Genomic DNA, 17774 nt, shown 5'->3' with positions numbered 1-17774 from the left:
GGTGATTATATTCTGCCAAGTGAGTCATAGGAGCCTACGAATGTTAATAGTGGTTCCATTAACCCCCTCATGATCAAGACTACTCTTCTGCTTCGGCTATCGCCAGACGATTTTATTAATCAAAGAGTGGGTCGTTGGAGCCTAAAAATGTTAAATTTATTCCACGCACTCTGTGTTCAGAAAGTTTTGCCGAACATGCAATCTCATTAATATATCCTAAATCCCTGTCATTAGTGAGATTACTCCTCGAGAACCCCTGTAGTGTGCTATGGTGGAAGCTTATATTGGAAAGAAAGAGGTGAATATTAACAGATTACCACAGTAAGCTAACCTCTTCCTATTTTGCAAGGAATGAAGCGGCTTTACAATACTTATTTTTCTGGAACTTTCAGTCAACCTGCCCGACTGTCCGTTCCAAAACTTTTAACTCGCTTTAGTTGTCATTATCTTTTGTGTTTCCAAAGTCTCTGAGTCTGTCCTGAACTGAAAGTTTTTGAAGTACTTTTCTTTCAACACTCCAGAGCGGCAGGGAAGCTCTACTCGTGATCTTCTTGCACTTTTATTTTATTTTATTTTATTTTATTTTTTAGAGTTCTAGTCATCCATCCTCCTTTCGGGATTTCGGTGAAACTTTTGCTATTGCGCTCAGCAATTTTACAGGCCTTCTGTCTGGGTTCTTGTAAAGTATGGACAACGAAATACCCACGATGGACTGGTTGTAGAGTACTTGGTCAGAGTGCCTGCCGTGCTGGAGGTTTATCTCTCTGGAGGTGACTGGATGTTTATCTGTCACGTAAATGTGCTGTCAGGGGCGTAGCTGGCCTTCTGTCTGATTTTGTGGACTACGGTAGCCAAGGCTCGGGCTCCTACGTTCCGAAAGAAGTAATACAGGTTTGACTGCTACCTTCGCCTTTAACGAGGAATATTTTGCTGAAAGAATATTAACTGGCTCATGTAGTGTTAAAGCAAGGGAAATGAGAATATTAACCGGCTCACTTAGTATTAAAGCAAGAGAGATGAAAATATTAACTGGCTTATATTTTGTTCACACAATGGACATTATTGCACTATCTGTACCCATCATCCTGTGGAAAACCCAACCTTTTCAACTCGAGGACGTCCATTTCTTGTAATTCTGGCTGTCTATCTATCTATCTATCTATCTATTGCCAGACGCCTCAATCCCGTTTGGGGTGGCCACAAACAAATCGCCTCCAAGTCGCCCTGTCCCCCGCCATTTCACTGCCCTGCTCCCAACTCACACCCCCCTCTCTCATATACCTGGCTGTCTCCATTTGATATTCAAACTTAGAGTCTTCCCAACATATCCGCTTTCCCCAGTCCCTGAAAAATACTAAAGATGAGTGGAAGAAACTTTGTCTTCAGCTCCTCATGTGGGTAACGTCTTCTAATACTATGGTCTTGTTACTACCAGACGCTTATTTAGAGCAGGAGAGATTTGTTTATATGGGGAGGGAAGATAGAGGCTACCTTTACAACTTTACTAAGAGTCGTTTGCCATAAGATGAGAAAAATTATCTTGGGGTAGCATAAATTGAGTAAAGAATGTGTCATCATACTGGAGAGGCTGACATCCTACTCGTATTTTCGGTTACTTCATTCGACACCGTAATTAATTTTTGCTTCTGCTTGTTATTCTGGAAAGACGAGGACGAAAACATAGTCAGAAATGGATAGGGTTTCTGGAGAGTCAAGAGAAGGAGTAAACCTGGTAGCGTAAAGGAAGGTAAGAGAATCGAAAATGGTTGTAAAGGGAGGGATATTTTTGTGTGGAGGAATGGAAAAAACTAGGGTGATACAGGACAGTCAAAAGAAGATATTGAAAATTAGTTATAATAGTCTGTGTGTGTGTGTGTGTGTGTGTGTGTGTGTGTGTGTGTGTGTGTGTGTGTGTGTGTGTGTGTGTGTGTGTGTGTGTGTGTGTGTGAAATAGAGAGAGAGAGAGAGAGAGAGAGAGAGAGAGATTGACCAGGCGCGAAGTTACGCGGATCAAGAGAGAATATTGTGCCAGATGACAGTGGGATTATGAGGATGATTGACATAATGCTGGCAAGTTATACAGAAGAGATTAGAGGAACAAACTGAGGACGAAAAAACCATGGGAACAGGATATAGATAATTGAATGAATATAAATTATAACAGGGGTATGAATAACAAACTTAATACGGTAAATGGGAACATGAGAGAGAAAGACCAAATAAATATAACTGGGAGCAAAAACTGAATACCCAAATCAATACATAGGAACAAGAAAAAAGATGGATACATGGGATAGGGATGAAGGTAAATGAATGTATACACTGAGAGGCCAGAGGAGGGAGGATAGATTAACGGCGTGGCAAGAGAGGCGATAGATATAAGCAGCAGGCATCTCCTAGCCGCCCCCATCCCCAAGTAATCACCTAATTGAGCGTGGAGGAGTGATGGTGCCACTGAGCCTAGAACCCCAGAATTATAGGGGGCCGAAGCGTGCCACCTCACTCCTACCCTACCTACCTTTACCTCTAGTCTACAGTGACTATTTACATTTTATTCTCGTTATTAGAAGACTTTGTTCAGTCTGAGGGCAATATTTTCTAGTGAAGCGGTTAATGAAGGCTCTGTATAATCCCAACTGTTAGAAAAGCTTATTCTTGAAAAAAGAAAAAGAAAAATCGTTTTGAGGTAAAGAACATGTACAAAAAAATAAAAGTTTATTCTTTAAAAACTCTTTTGAAGATTACAACAAAAATATACAGTAAAGTTGATTGTTAAAATGGGGGAAAGAAAAATCGTTTGGAGATGACAACAAAAAAATTGGAAAAATACGTCACGGTGGTGTTGATAGGCATTTGTTTAACCATTTTTGTTCTAATCTTCCGAGCCAGGGAAAGTATCCGTACCGTATGTTGCGCCTAATCTGTGCTTAAGATTGCTTGATAATTTTGTCCTCATTCATACAGCGGCCAAACAATTCTAGCAAACTAAACTAGACTGAATATCAGCGTCGGGAAACACAACATTGCTTCGTGATCTTAAAATTAAACCGGCTGCAATGAAGTTGTGGTTTATCGTGATTGTAGGTTAGGGTCCTTTTTTGTGTATATTTCTCCTGGTCTCGAAAGTTACCTGGAAAAGAAAATACCTGTGTCTCTCATTAGGCGGAAGGAGAAAGAGTGCCGTGCCTCCGTCAGTGCTGGTGGAGTGCTTAGGGGGATTTGGTGAGCTGGGAGTGGAGTAGTGAGGAGGATTTGGTGAGCTGGGAGTGGAGTGGTAAGGGGTACAAGCCGGAGGAAGACTGTGGAAATACTGCTCTCTGCTCCTTAATGCACCACCACCCCCACTACGTCATCCCTGGGGTGGAGTGACACTAAGCTGGCGGAGAGAGAGAGAGAGAGAGAGAGAGAGATTGTGTGTGTGTGTGTGTGTGTGTGTGTGTGTGTGTGTGTGTGTGTGTGTGTGTGTGTGTAACCTTCTGGGCTGGCTGGAGGGTAGGATAATGGAGCACTGAATATTACACAGCCCCGGAAGCCGAACACATCTGGCCTAAACCACGAACCATCACATCCTTCAGGACGGCACTCTAACACCGGAAGTGGTTAAAGTGCATCTGCCAGGACTGTTAACCCCTTAATTCCGATGACACTTTTTGTTGGTATATTCTTGCTACCTACAGACAATCATGCTCAGCTTAAGAAGACCCCATAGTAGCGTAAGATTTAAGTAGGGGAATATCCAACCCACTCCGCTTCAAAAGTCTCTCCCAGCTTGAAAATATGTGGTTAAATTATTAGGTGATATGGCAGTGTAAAAATTAAATAAGGCTGTAACAAACCCATCCTGCTTTAAAATATCTCTCCTAACTTCCATAAAATCGTCTGAATATACAGTGAATAAAATAAAGACTGTGCTCTGTGGCTGATGGGTTTATGGTGCGTGGGCGAAGCAGGTGAGAGTAGGGAGGCATACGACCCAGCGGTAAGGGACAATAAGGATGGAGAGAGACGGTAATTGAGTTAGAGGTGGTCAAAACAGATTTTTGGAGCAGTGTAAAGGATAATGGGAAGGAAACTGAACAGGAACACACTGGAAAGAAGGAATGATTAGAGAAGATCAGGGCAGGGATGAACATTAATGCTGGGGAAAGCATGACATAGGACGGTAATTAAAGCAAACGAAGTCAAAGAATATGAATAGAGGAATGGGAAAGATAATGGTAGGGAGTATGAACAGTAAAACACGGAAAATAAGGAAGGATTAAGGAAGATCAGGGCAAAGAGGAGCCATAAGGCAGGAGTGAGCGTGACGCAGGACAGTTATTGGGTTTGAGGTGGCAAAATGAGATTAACAGAGTAATGGGAAGAAAAGTGGCAAGTAAAGTGAACTTGAAGACACTGGAAGGAAGGATTGACCTCTTTATTCCGAGGACGAAATCTTTATCTTATTCTTATTACTACCTAACGATTTTATGCAGCCTTGGAGAGACGTTTCGAATTGGAAATGTTAGATCTAGGCTTTTATAACACCTTCACAGCAAGATTTAGGAGAAAGATTTCTAGCTGGAGGGAGCTGGATATAACCTTCATCAGTTTCTTCAGTACTCTTCTTGAATAAAAATCGTTCCTTAAAGACGTCTGATTGTAGTGTGAAAATTTTGGATGAAGTAGTTTTGAAAAGACAATGATTCATGAATTATTTCCTTCAGCACGTTGCCTTCATTCATACCAAGTTCTTAGTGGTACCGAGTGACTCTATTTGCTTTAGAAGACTTGAGCACTGACTGGGGTTTTGGAGGCTGTGTGGAATGTCTTCGGCTCTAAAAATGTCTGAAGCTAAAAAAAAAAAAAAAGTCTGGGAAGAGCAGGAGCAGAGAGAGAGAAAGAGAGAAAAAAAACTAATGGTGTTGACTTTCTTAATAAATGGAGAAGGCAAGACACACAGCAAGAACATTTATTATTCTAGGTCCAATATATTTCCGCAAGACACTCACACAGATAAAGATACACACACACACACACACACACACACACACACACACACACACACACACACACACACACACACACACACACACACACACACACACACACACACACACACACACACACACACACACACACACACACACACACACACACACACAAACTGGCGACCGCCTGACGCAATCGAAAGGAAATGCACGAAGTTTCGCACCATAACCAATATTGCTTTTGTTACTTGGTGATTGGAGGATGATGGTGCGCAGTATATATTGGTTTATGTTGGTGAGTGTTTGTGTATGTTGGTGTATGTTGACGTATATTGGGGGTGAATGTTGGCGGGGGGATGTATGTTGACGTATACTGGTGGAGGGTGGAGGGTGGTGCATGAAGGTGAGCGATGAATGTTGGTGTGTTGGTGCGTGGTGTATGTTGGTGTGTGTTGGTGGGTGGTGTATGTTGGTGTATATCAGTGGATGTTGTATGTTGACATATGTTAATGGGTGGTGTTCGAGTATGCTGAATGTGTTGGTGTTCAGTGTAGGTTGGTAGGTAGTGTACAGTATGTTGGCAGGTACTGTGTGTTGGTAGATGGTGTACGCTGGTGGATGGTGTGTGTTGGTTTATGCTTGTAGGTGGTGTATGTTGTATATTTGTAGTTGATGGATGTTGGTGGGTATTGCATGTATAAGCTGTGTATTTTTTTCACTGTGGCGTTGGTATGGCTGGAAAGAGGAAGGGTGAACCACTGAAAATAACAGATGGCGGGTCGTGACAGTGGCTTTAGTGGATTAATTACGTTCATGTTTTGTTTGGGCTTTATATTTTCCTTTATTGAGATTTTACTCATAACATGCGCTTTATTTTTTCACCCTTTCAGCCCCAGACGTCATGCCCTTATTTTATTTTATTGAATTTTGCTGCTACTAGACGATTTTATTTAACATATAAGACACTCTGGTGGTGAGGAGATTAGTAAAGGATTAATCTAACCCTTCCAGTTCAGAAAAAAAAAAAAAGTCTGGCCTGAGATGAATAAAATCGTCTAGAGATAGCAAAGATTAAAATGGCATCATCGGACTGAAGGGATTAATTGCTCTTACATTATCAGAGCTTCATAAGTACAGGATAAATTTAACCTTTCTACTTCGAAAAGCACCAGTTAAAATTAAAAAAGAAAAAGTGCCTGTGATTTTTCAATATACGATTCTTGCAGATGAATAGATGTGAGGACGAGGATTTTGCAGGAACGACTAATACGGGTAGATTAATAATTAAGGATTTTTATTAAATATTTTTTCACCTTTTTTGGCCCACTCCTACGCTCATCACTTGGTATCAAAAATAAAATATAAAACACGTCATTAAAGTGAAGAGGCGAACATCACTCTCCAGTCCAGGCCTTCTCTGGTTTCATTTATTTTTTTCTTCTTGTTTGTTTTCATTTTCTCCTCCACCGTTCCCCGTTTCTGCGTCTTCTTCCTTTTATTCCGTCTTGCCTAATCTCTCCTCCCTGCATTTCCCCTCCTGCTGTTTCTTCTTCTTCTTGCTTCCCCATGCATGGCCTTTCGTTTTTCATTTTCACTTCCTCCTTCGCCTTCCCCAGTTTCTTTTCTCTTCCTCACTGTTGCTTCTTGTATAATCTCACCTCGTCTTATTTCTCCCTGTATATTCTCTTGCCTTTTTCCCGGTTCTCCTTCCACCCTACCCTGTTTCGTGTCTACAAGTTATCTTCTATATTTCTACCTTATCATCCACTTTTTCTCATCCACTTTCTCCCGTAATCGAGTTTCCCCCATTCCCTGTCCTCTTGTCTTCGCTCCACCGGATCCCCACTTTCCCTGTCCTCTTCTCTTCGCTGCACCGGATCCCCACTTTCCCCCCAGCCTTCACAAGCCTAAAGTAATCACTTCCTTCTTTTCCAATCTCATTTTTTTCTCCCCAGCAATCTTTCTCTCACGTATGGATGCAGCCAAAGAGAGTCTCCCTAAACCGTCATATTAAACAAAGTGTATGATCAAAGAGAGAGAGAGAGAGAGAATGAATGATGAAGATGGGGAGATGGGATAAAACTGAGAGCTCACATTTTTCAGTGCGATGACGTCTTTTCGATTTCGCTCTTGCTTTCGACAAACGATTCTATTTACCTGAGGGGCATCTATCAAGGCACCAGAATTTTAATGATGTTTGTATGCTTTTAACGCCTCTACTGCCTCCTAAGCTGAATAAAATCACCTGGTACTAACAAGAATTCTAATCCTATTCATTCCCTTCATCCACATTATTCATTTTTTTTTTTTTTTGTCACTCAGCTTTTTTGCTCTTCGTACAGCTTAGGGTAATTTTTCCCCATTATTCAAGTTATTTTTTCCTTTCATCTAAGCTATCCATTTTTTACAACGGTAATGTAGGTGTCATTAATGTAATTCTCTCTAACTCTACAGGTGTCTTTCTTTTTTCTTGTCATTAAGCTTTTCTTTTCCCTGTATATAGCTCTATTTTTCCCTTCATTCGAATTATTTTTTCCTTTCATCTAAACTGCTTTATCCATTTTCTACACCAGTAATGGAGGTGTCACTAATGTAATTCTCTCTAACTCTGCAGGTGGCGGTGGTGGTGGGGTGTTCACGGTGCGGCCGGAGAGTGTGGTGGTGGGCGCAGGTGAGGATGTATTGCTGCGGTGCGTGGTGGACCCCCGCCACGGCAACGTCCAGTGGGCCAAGGACGGATTTGCCCTGGGTCAGTTAGCCGTCATTTATATCGCTTATATTTATTCTCCTTTGATTCTACCCTTATTCTAAAAAGCTAAGTATCTACCCTTGCTCTAGGTCAGTTCGCGGTCTTTTACATTTTCTTCTATTGTTCTACTCTCATTCCATCATTATTTTAAAAAGCTAAATATTTATCCTTGCTCTAGCTCAGTTTTTGCGATCTTCTACACCCCTTTCGTTTGGTCTACATTATACTCCACCTTTACTCTAAAATAGCTAAAAGTCTATGCTATACGCTGTCTTGAACTCCACTCTGCCCTACATTCTTATTCTGACAGACTCAAAATAGATTTTTCCGTTGGGCTATCTTCACCGTCTTACACCCCGGCCTCCTTGGTCTAGATACACTCTGCTAAACTCAGACTATAAACTCAGCGCTAGGTTAGTTTTGTGGTCTTGCTCCTCTCTTTTAATCCGAGGACTGAAGTTTAGTACTGCTTTTGCCAGGCGATTTTATTCAGAGTAGAACATCTTGTTAGTGAACGGGGTTAGTGAAAGCTAAATCTAAGCCTTACAGTTCAAAAATGTCTCTGGAGCTGAGTAAAATCGTCTAGAGAGAGGAAGAGTAATACAGATAGATAGATAGAGACAGATAGACAGAAAGACAAATTAGATAGATACATGGATGGATGGATGGATGGATAGATAGATAGTTTGATAGATATAAACTTCCTCAGACTGAAGGAGTTAACATTTTCAGTACGAAGACGTCTTTTATAATACATTCTTGCAGTTTCTTAGCGATTTCACTCAGCATAAAGAAAGATAAAATGATTAGGCTGTAACTAGACGGAAAAAAAATATAACAAAAATATATAACATTCTCGGGCCGAAGGGGTTGAGCTCGAAATTTACCTTTTGAATTATATGCATATTCTCACAGGCAAGAAAATACCTCCCCGGGGGCCATTTTCTTCCTCCATAGTGATCGTAAAGTTCTTTTTCTAATTTCCACCCTTGTCCCTTTTAGCAATCCTTTTCTGGGCTAGACACTTATGGTCCACTAACTCTGGCCCTGTCACTATCATAAAGACCTGAATGGATATGAATATGCTGAGAGAGAGAGAGAGAGAGAGAGAGAGAGAGTGAAAGTGAGAGTGAAAATGAAAGTGAAAGTGGAAGTGACGTGAAATGAAGAGCTATACAGAAAAACAGAGAGATACCCAGATATCCAGAGAAAGGGCAGAGTCAAAACCCAGTCTCAGTTCCCCGTAACGCTGAGTGCGTTGGCGTGGGGGCGGGAGGGTCAGGGAAATGAGGTAAGGAAGTGGAGTGACTGGCAATCAACTAACGAGGTTACTGGCGGTGGTCAGGGAGTGCCAGGGGTCAGATTACACTTTTATTGAGGTGGTCAGAGCAGGGGGACGATGGGAGAGGGCCCAGGTGGGGGGAGAGGGGGAATAGGGATGGATGGGAGACCAACGAGAGAGAGGGGGACAGGGGAGAGGATATAGGAAGGGGAGGGCGAGAAGAGGGGAGAAGGAGGGAGAAGGGGGAGGGCAAGAGGTGGCCAGAGGAGAGAGGGAGGGGGGCTGGAGAGCTTAGACGTGAAGGGGCAGGAAGTTGGAGGGAAGGGGAAAAGGGAGAGGGACTGGGAGGATTGGCCTGGTGGGGATGGGGAGAATTCGAGGCGTAGCAATATTGGACGTGTTTCGCTTGATCTTACTTGGAAACCCCATTCCCTGCGACTGCGTCATAGTAATTTCTTTTTTGCCACTACCAGGCAATATATATTCATTATTTTAATCACTTATCGCCACCCTGATCCTTACTTAAAGATGGAATGAGGCAGAGATCTACAAGGAATGAGAAAGCAGAAGGTGGGAGAATGACCAACAATATGTCCAAGAGCAGGATCGAGTTCTCGCAACAAGTGTTAACGGAGTTTGTATTTTACTCCCACACTGCCATACGCCTCCGCTGAACTGAAAAAAATATATATACACTGTATATATATTCTGATGGGAGAGAGAATAAACTTAAAAAAAGAAAATGTCACGGATCCAAGGGATTAGTCAAACATTAATCAGTCTGGTTCTTGGAAATGAAAGTTTTATGTGTGTGTGTGTGTGTGTGTGTGTGTGTGATACGGGGAGTTTCTTAAGCCTCATTTCTTTAGTCCCATTCTAAACGCATAAGTGTAGAAGTTGTGCTGTTCGAAAGTTTACGAATTCAACATAAAAAAAGGTTTCTTCATTTTACAGGTTCTGCGTATGACAGGTATGAAACATTCAAAACAGTTATTTTTCTCAACTTCCTGTGACAGTCTAGAGACGCTGAGGTTCATCCACTTCAGTGCCATGACTTCTTTTGGTTTTCCTTGCTACCATTTATTCAGCTTAGGAGACACGTCATACTGAATGGACTAATTCAGGGGGGAAAATCTTGGGTCTCGCACTGTCATTATTATGTTATGGAAAATAGGATGTTGTCGTATTATTAGAGTATAGTAGAGCATAATTCCTAGCTTATATTTCACGTTATTGTACCCAAATGCAATGTTTATATATTATACATATTTTTTTCAAAGTACAGTATAATTATTAGAGACAAGGGATATAGGTAATGTAAAAACATCCCAACAAACTGTTTCCTTTAAGCCATTCTCTGCACACACACACACACACACACACACACACACACACACACACACACACACACACACACACACACACACACACACACACACACACACACACACACACACACACACACACACACACACACACACACACACACACACACACACACACACACACACACACACACACACACACACACACACACACACACACACACACACACACACACACACACACACACACACACACACACACACACACACACACACACACACACACACACACACACACACACACACACACACACACACACACACACACACACACACACACACACACACACACACACACACACACACACACACACACACACACACACACACACACACACACACACACACACACACACACACACACACACACACACACACACACACACACACACACACACACACACACACACACACACACACACACACACACACACACACACACACACACACACACACACACACACACACACACACACACACACACACACACACACACACACACACACACACACACACACACACACACACACACACACACACACACACACACACACACACACACACACACACACACACACACACACACACACACACACACACACACACACACACACACACACACACACACACACACACACACACACACACACACACCCACACACACACACACACACACACACACACACACACACACACACACACACACACACACACACACACACACACACACACACACACACACACACACACATATTCCGGGTAGCCAACAAGCTTCTTACATCACGTACCGCAGCCCAGGTCATCCACGCGGACTGGGCCAGAACATCAAAGGTAATTCACACACTCGCCAGATTACCTCCTAATACCGTGGACTCGCACTTACAGCAGCCACACACACACACACACACACACACACACACACACACACACACACACACACACACACACACACACACACACACAGTTTTTTTCTGTCTGCCTGTCTGTCTGTCTGTCAGTCTGTCTACCAGTATCTGTCTGTCTATCTGATTATCTCTCTCACTTTCTAACACACGTACATTTCTCAGCTCAGGTGTGATGTTTGGATGAGTATACCTCTGCATGTTTTCTGGCAAAAGTCTTTCAGGACCATTCGGTATCTTGCAGGTCCCCCCCACCTTCTCTCCCTCATACACACCCTCACATCTCAACACAAACGGACTGTTGCGGGGAGCTTGCAGCTGTTTGTGTTCCGGCAGGAGTGTTTCTGCTCCAATTTATATTCCAGGATTCGCTTCACCGTCGCTAATGGGTTTAAACTCGCCCATTCATAGCCCGGCGCTCACCTCTGGGAAGTCCGGGGAGCTGGGGGATTGTGGTGCTTACAGGTCGGTGGGTGGGAAGTCTATTACTCATCCTGTTTAGTGTGTTTGCTGGTGTTTGTTCAGAGAGGTCTTTTGGTTTTATGTGTTGGTTCGTGTGTTGGTGGTATATACTGAGTGGGATTTTTTTTTTTTTTTCGTGTGCTGGAGGGTGTGTATTCAAGGAACTCTTGTGTTGCGTATGTTGGTCGTGGAATCGGTGGTGTATATTCAGTGGGATCTTGCTTTGGTGGGTGTGTATTCAGTGGGGCCTTTTGTGTGTTGGGGAGTGTGTATTCGATGTTTTGTATGTTGGTCTATGTTTATGTAGAGGTCTTCTATTTCGACTGTGGTGGTTGGTGCATATTCAGAGAAGGCTTTTGTTTCGTGTCTTAGTGTGTATTTAATGAGGTAATTGGTTTTGTGTGATGGTTGGTGTGTATTCAGAGAGGTCTTTTGTTTCGACCGTTGGTTGGTGAGTATTCATGGGGGTGCTTTGTTTTGTGTATTGGCTGGTGTATGTATTCGTGGATTCTCTTGTTTAGTGCGCTGGTTAGTCTGTCTTCCGAGAGTTCTTTTGTTTCACGCATGTTTCGTGTGTATTCAGTGGGGTCTTTTGTTTCATGATGGTCGATGATATTCTGTGTGGTCTTTTGTTACGTACTTTGTTTCGTATATTATGCAGCGGGGTCTTTTGTTTTCATGTTGGTCGATGAGTGCTCAGTGGGGTCTTTTGCTTCGTACGTTGTTTTGTGTATATTCTGGAAGGCATTTTTCATTTGTTGAGGTGGCATTGTACAACCCTGCTTTAATCCAGTAATTAGGCTGAACCTCTCACTCAGTGCATCATCCACTCTCACAAATGCTTTAATTTCACCATACATAGGGATAGGTTTACATAATCTACTCTCATTTCTACCAATTGTTGTTGTAGTATAATAATTCTGTAATTGTTATGGAGGTGTACGAGTGTCTTGACCCCTTACATCACAACTATTTTTTTATTACGTTCTTTTTCTTTGTATAATATTGCTTAGGATGATTGTTTAGAACTAGAAGAGTTAGATACAGGCTTCATTAATGCCGCTCTTACTAAGGGGCTATTGTAAGTTGAAATGAATCGTATGATGGTACCAAATATCACACAGAAAAGACAGCCACGGTGATGAAAAAGGTTAAAACATGTTCGCCTCCACAAAATATGTTTGGCTTTACGCAGCTCACCGAATCCGCGGGACGTCAAAGGATGGGACCTCCCCGGCCGCATAACGCTCTCTTTCTCTCAGGCACGTGAAATCTCATCTCACAAAAGGGTATAAACTTTGTGCTTTTATGCCTAGGCGGAAGGTGGAGGTTGCAGAATCACCCCTCTTCAAATGTTACATCCACAGTTGTTACCTTGAGTGATGACCCTTGTGCAGTCGCCAGCCATAGCTCTATTTTAACTGGGTAAAAATGTTTCCCACTTCATCTTGGTATATATTTCTTCAAGGTCCATATATGCCATAAACATCGTCAGGTCTTTCTAGCAACCTGTTTTCACTGCAGTCTTGTAAAGTCAGTCATCACTATCATCATCCGCCTTTATTCCCACTTGAAGGTAGGGTCAGGCAGGATCCGGGAGAATGTATGAGAGAAGGACAGTGGTATGGCCAGTGAAATGGGTCACTCAGTCATTCGCACATATTTCAAGCTCTCGCATTCCTGGCCCCACCTTTCAAGCCTTGCCATCTGCACATCTTTTGGTTGTGTTTTTCTTCATAGATATGTTTAAAATGCATCAGCCAGATAGTCTCTATGTCGACTATTAACTTGAAAAGGAGGTCGTGAGCACCTTCATACATATCTCATCTAACTCGACCCCCTGTCAGTTCCCTCGTTTTTCACACATATATCATACACATCCACCTTCTTCTTGGCTTACCTTCCCTCCTCCCAGTGTCAAACTCAGTAACACACATCATCTTCCCTACCAGCCCACATCCATTCTCTCCATATGACCATAACACCAAAACACTCTCTCGTCTACTCCATCAAAAACAAACTCCTTTACTCCACAACTTTCGCTTATCACATCGTCTAATGATCCTACCATTTATGCACTCCCTCTTCTACCCATTCATCAGCAGTCTTAATCACTCCCCATTTTTCACGTATCAAAATATCATAGTAAAAATGCATATAAAAGCGTTTCATAGTGCACAGGAATATCTTAGTTCTAGTTTCCTTTAATGATGGCCAAAATCAGGGAAGGTCCAGTTGTGTGAATATGTAGGGACTTGGATGGTCAGTGAAGTTCTGAGTTGGGCCCAGAGCGAGGGTGTGATTGGTAGGAAGAGGGAAGGAGGAGGAGGAGGAGGAGAGATGGAGTGAAGGGAGCAGAGAAAAAGATTAAGGAGAGGACAAGGAGAAGAAAGGGGAACTGAGAGAGGAGGAAGAGGAGAGGAAGGAGGGGAGGGAAGAATGTTAGGGAGACGAGGAGGAGAAGTAAGAGCAGGGAGAGAAGAAGGGGAAGGAAGAGGAGCAAGGAAAAGAGGAAGGGGAGAAGGAGGGATGGAGAGAGGAGGTGGAAAAGAAAGAAGGACAGGGAGAGGAAGAGGGGGAGAATGAGCGGCAGGGAGAGGAGGAAGGGAAACTGAGGGGTAGGGAGAGGAGGAAGGGAGAGAAACGAGGACAGGGAAAGGAGGAGGGGTAGAGAGAAAAGGAGGAAGGAGGAGGAGAAGGGAGAGGAGGAGGGGGACAGGGAGAAGGAACTGGATGGCTAAGGGAGGAGGGAAGGATGGGATGCCGGGGAATGACAGCCGACCCTCCAAATTCCATCACTACTCTGAATTTTGGTGATATAAATGGACATGACAGCTCGGGAGATGCAGTGGAGATGACCTATAAACTGGCAGAGACACACAGATGAAGGGAATAAAATGTGTACTAGCTTATTGTTCAGTTCACACACACACACACACACACACACACACACACACACACACACACACACACACACACACACACACACACACACACACACACACACACACACACACACCTCGCCTCAAGGTCTGTGTCAAAAGGTGCTTCCTGACACGCCCTTTTTGGTCCGCTAATTTCCGAGTTATGAGCGGTGGCCGATGCAATTTATATGCAAATGGAGTGATGCCTGGTGAAGCCCACAACGACTGACAAGTTGTCTGTTTGATGGGAATATTGCAGTTGGCGGAATTCGGATGCTGAGAAGCGTGGAAAACACCTGACACGTGGAGCTGAAAAGGGGGACTGTGAATGGGAAGGGTGAATGTTATTGTGGCATTAATAAAAAAAAGAAAAAAGTATAGATGGGTAGCTATATATATATAGAGAGAGAGAAACAAACAGACAGACATGCAGACAGACGAAGATAGTGAGATGCAGCATAACACCTGACGTGTAGACTTAATAGCGGAATTGTGAATGGGATCCGTGCATGATACTGTAGCATAATTGAAAGGAAAATGGACAAATAGATAGATAGACAGACAGATAGATAGATAGATTAACTGACAAGTAGAAAAGTAGATATTTGGAGAGGTAGATGGTAGGTAGACAGACGGATAGACTGGGAGAGTGATGCAGAATGAATAATACCCGACAGGTAGACTATAAACAGAACTGGAGAATGGGGCTTGTTAATAATATCACGGCATCATAAAAGAAGGACGATAGATAAATAAATTGATAGAAATATACACAGATAGGTAAACAGTGATAGGGATGTGCAGTGTGAATAACACCTGACAATAATACCCAATAAGCAGAGTCAACCAATGTATAAAGCTATAGTTTCATCCCTCATGTAGAGTTGCTGCTTCATCCTACGTACACAGCTACAGTTTCGACGAGCTTAACAAAGGTGTGGTGTCAACTTAAGTACGCCCTGTTTCAGTGTACGTACAGAGTGCAGTTTCAAGCTACGTACACAACTGCAGCTCGGGCTTACTTACAGAACGACAGCTTTAACGTACATAAAGAGCTATTAACCAACATCATACCATGCCACAAACAGCTACACGCAGACATCTAGTGACAGACTGCAGTGTTCCATCCACGGACCACAGGCGGATCCTCGAAAAGTTTGGGAATAATTTAGCCTGATTAGCATTGCTGAGAGGCCGTGATATGAGATAGAGGTGAAGGGGGTGAGGGGGATGGGGTGAGATAGTGATGTTCTTAAAGATTTCTTGGGATAAAAGTTGAGGGGTAATGGATTGTCTCCAAGGAGGAACCGGAAACATAGCTGCAACTTTTCTCTCACCAGCATGACACAACTTTCTTGAAGATATTGATGCCAGTAAGTTGTATTAGATTATTTTAGATATTAATGTATTAATTTCTGAACGAATATAACTACAATCAAAGTCTCTTCAATTGTGATTGTCCCCACGCAGATTAACTCTCTCTCTCTCTCTCTTTCACTCAATATTTTTAAAACTCTTCACTTCGTATAACTACTAGACATTATAATCTCTATCTTTTTTATTTTTCCCAGAGACCATCAGTTCCCTTTCAAGAGTTAAATGTGAAGCTGTATTTCCACTATGCTTTAATGATCTTTGACACATTAAAGAAATCGAGCACATTAAAGAAATCTATTGCTCTAGTTGGAAAAGGGCAGCTGGAACCCTCGTATGTAGAAGTAAGTGTGGCGGAAAAGGTGTCCTGGAAGCAGTATGGTTCCTGTCAAAGCTAAAATACTGTAAACTTTATTTTGGTCTTCGTCGCTGCGGTGAATGGATACTGACCGTGTTAGGGAAGTTCGTGTAATATGGAAGTAGCCACGGTATTGCCGTAGTTACGGATCACTCTTTAATCCATCCTTGTGAACCGTTTGATATTTATCCTTTAGCAGTGAATTAATCTCATTTGCATTTTATTTCGGTTAACTTAAGATGATTTTGCTGTACTTAAGACAACACCTAGGGCACCAAAAATGATAAAAACTATTATGATATACGTCTTGTCTAACAATAAAGGCATCTGGCTATTACTGCAGCTTACGACAAATGACTTTATTGAGCTCAAAGAAATTCCCCGCAGCTAAGGAGTTAAAAATAAATAGGTCCTCGTCCACTATTGTATAAATTCGGGCCACTGGCTTTTACATTGTGCCATTAAGCACAATGGCTCCTCAATGACTGTGACTGGTGGGCTATTGATCTGGCCTCGCGTAGGAGTAAGGAGGTTGCAGGAGTGATGGCCAACCTTGATAGTATTTATAGCTTATTCCGTACAAATATTTATTCAGTAAATTAATGCACAGACAGACAGCCAAACAGAGATAAACAGATATACAGCTCTCATTTCAGCTACTGATAATGACTGAACCTTTTAAGCATTTCCACTCTACTTGCTGCAGGGTTCGATCGCAGTGTGCCCGGGTATCCTCGTTACCAGTACCTGGGTGACACCACGCGAGGGCAGCACCACCTGGCCATCAAGGGCGTCACGCTGGAGGACGACGGGGAATACCAGTGCCAGGCGGGCCCCACTCCCACCTCACCGGCACTATGGGCACCGGCAAACCTCACTGTCATGGGTCAGTACACGCAGACTCAAAAGTTCGTCAACTTTTCCTCTGCATCAACTTCGCATGTGATAGTAAACTTACTTCTCACTGGTGATAATATTTTCCTGTGACACATCAGTAATAATAATGATAAAAAAGCAGGATAGTAGCCTACACATGCATGGCACTGTAGCTAATATACTCCAGTCCCTTGAGACATTAATAATATAAAAAAAAGCAGCAGGATGAAGAGCCACCAAAGAAAATGCATCTACAGATTAGTATACGGTGTACCTATGACTGATACTATGCACTTGTTACTTGAGCCTTTCCTAAAATTGCCGTTTCTCTATCTTGAATGTTGTAACAATAGGCCTACTTAAGCACTTAATGTGATACCAGGCACAAAGAAGTGCTGTGTAAAAGGAAGTAAAGTGTTAGCATTGCCATTTTCTTCCACTGAACTACGTGGAAAATAACCTAAACGGGGACGAAAATATGGGCCAAGTTCA

General features: G+C 42.7%; 1 protein-coding gene across 1 annotated transcript in view; it reads left to right on the top strand.

Moving 5' to 3' along the window:
* LOC145413766 (nephrin-like) overlaps nt 1-17774 on the top strand; it is a 149305-nt gene that overhangs the window by 16102 nt on the left and 115429 nt on the right. Inside the window, exons 3-4 of the mRNA XM_080283422.1 lie at nt 7585-7719; nt 17113-17292. Of these exons, the coding sequence (XP_080139548.1) occupies nt 7585-7719; nt 17113-17292 (315 nt within the window). The remainder of the gene's footprint in view (nt 1-7584; nt 7720-17112; nt 17293-17774) is intronic.

This window comes from Coenobita brevimanus, chromosome 97, assembly GCF_032717465.1.
Source record: "Coenobita brevimanus isolate Jiangsu-jjx chromosome 97, ASM3271746v2, whole genome shotgun sequence".
NCBI classification, from domain to species: domain Eukaryota; kingdom Metazoa; phylum Arthropoda; class Malacostraca; order Decapoda; family Coenobitidae; genus Coenobita; species Coenobita brevimanus.
Note: the sequence above shows the minus strand (reverse complement) of the source record. Positions and strands in the feature narration are given on the sequence as shown.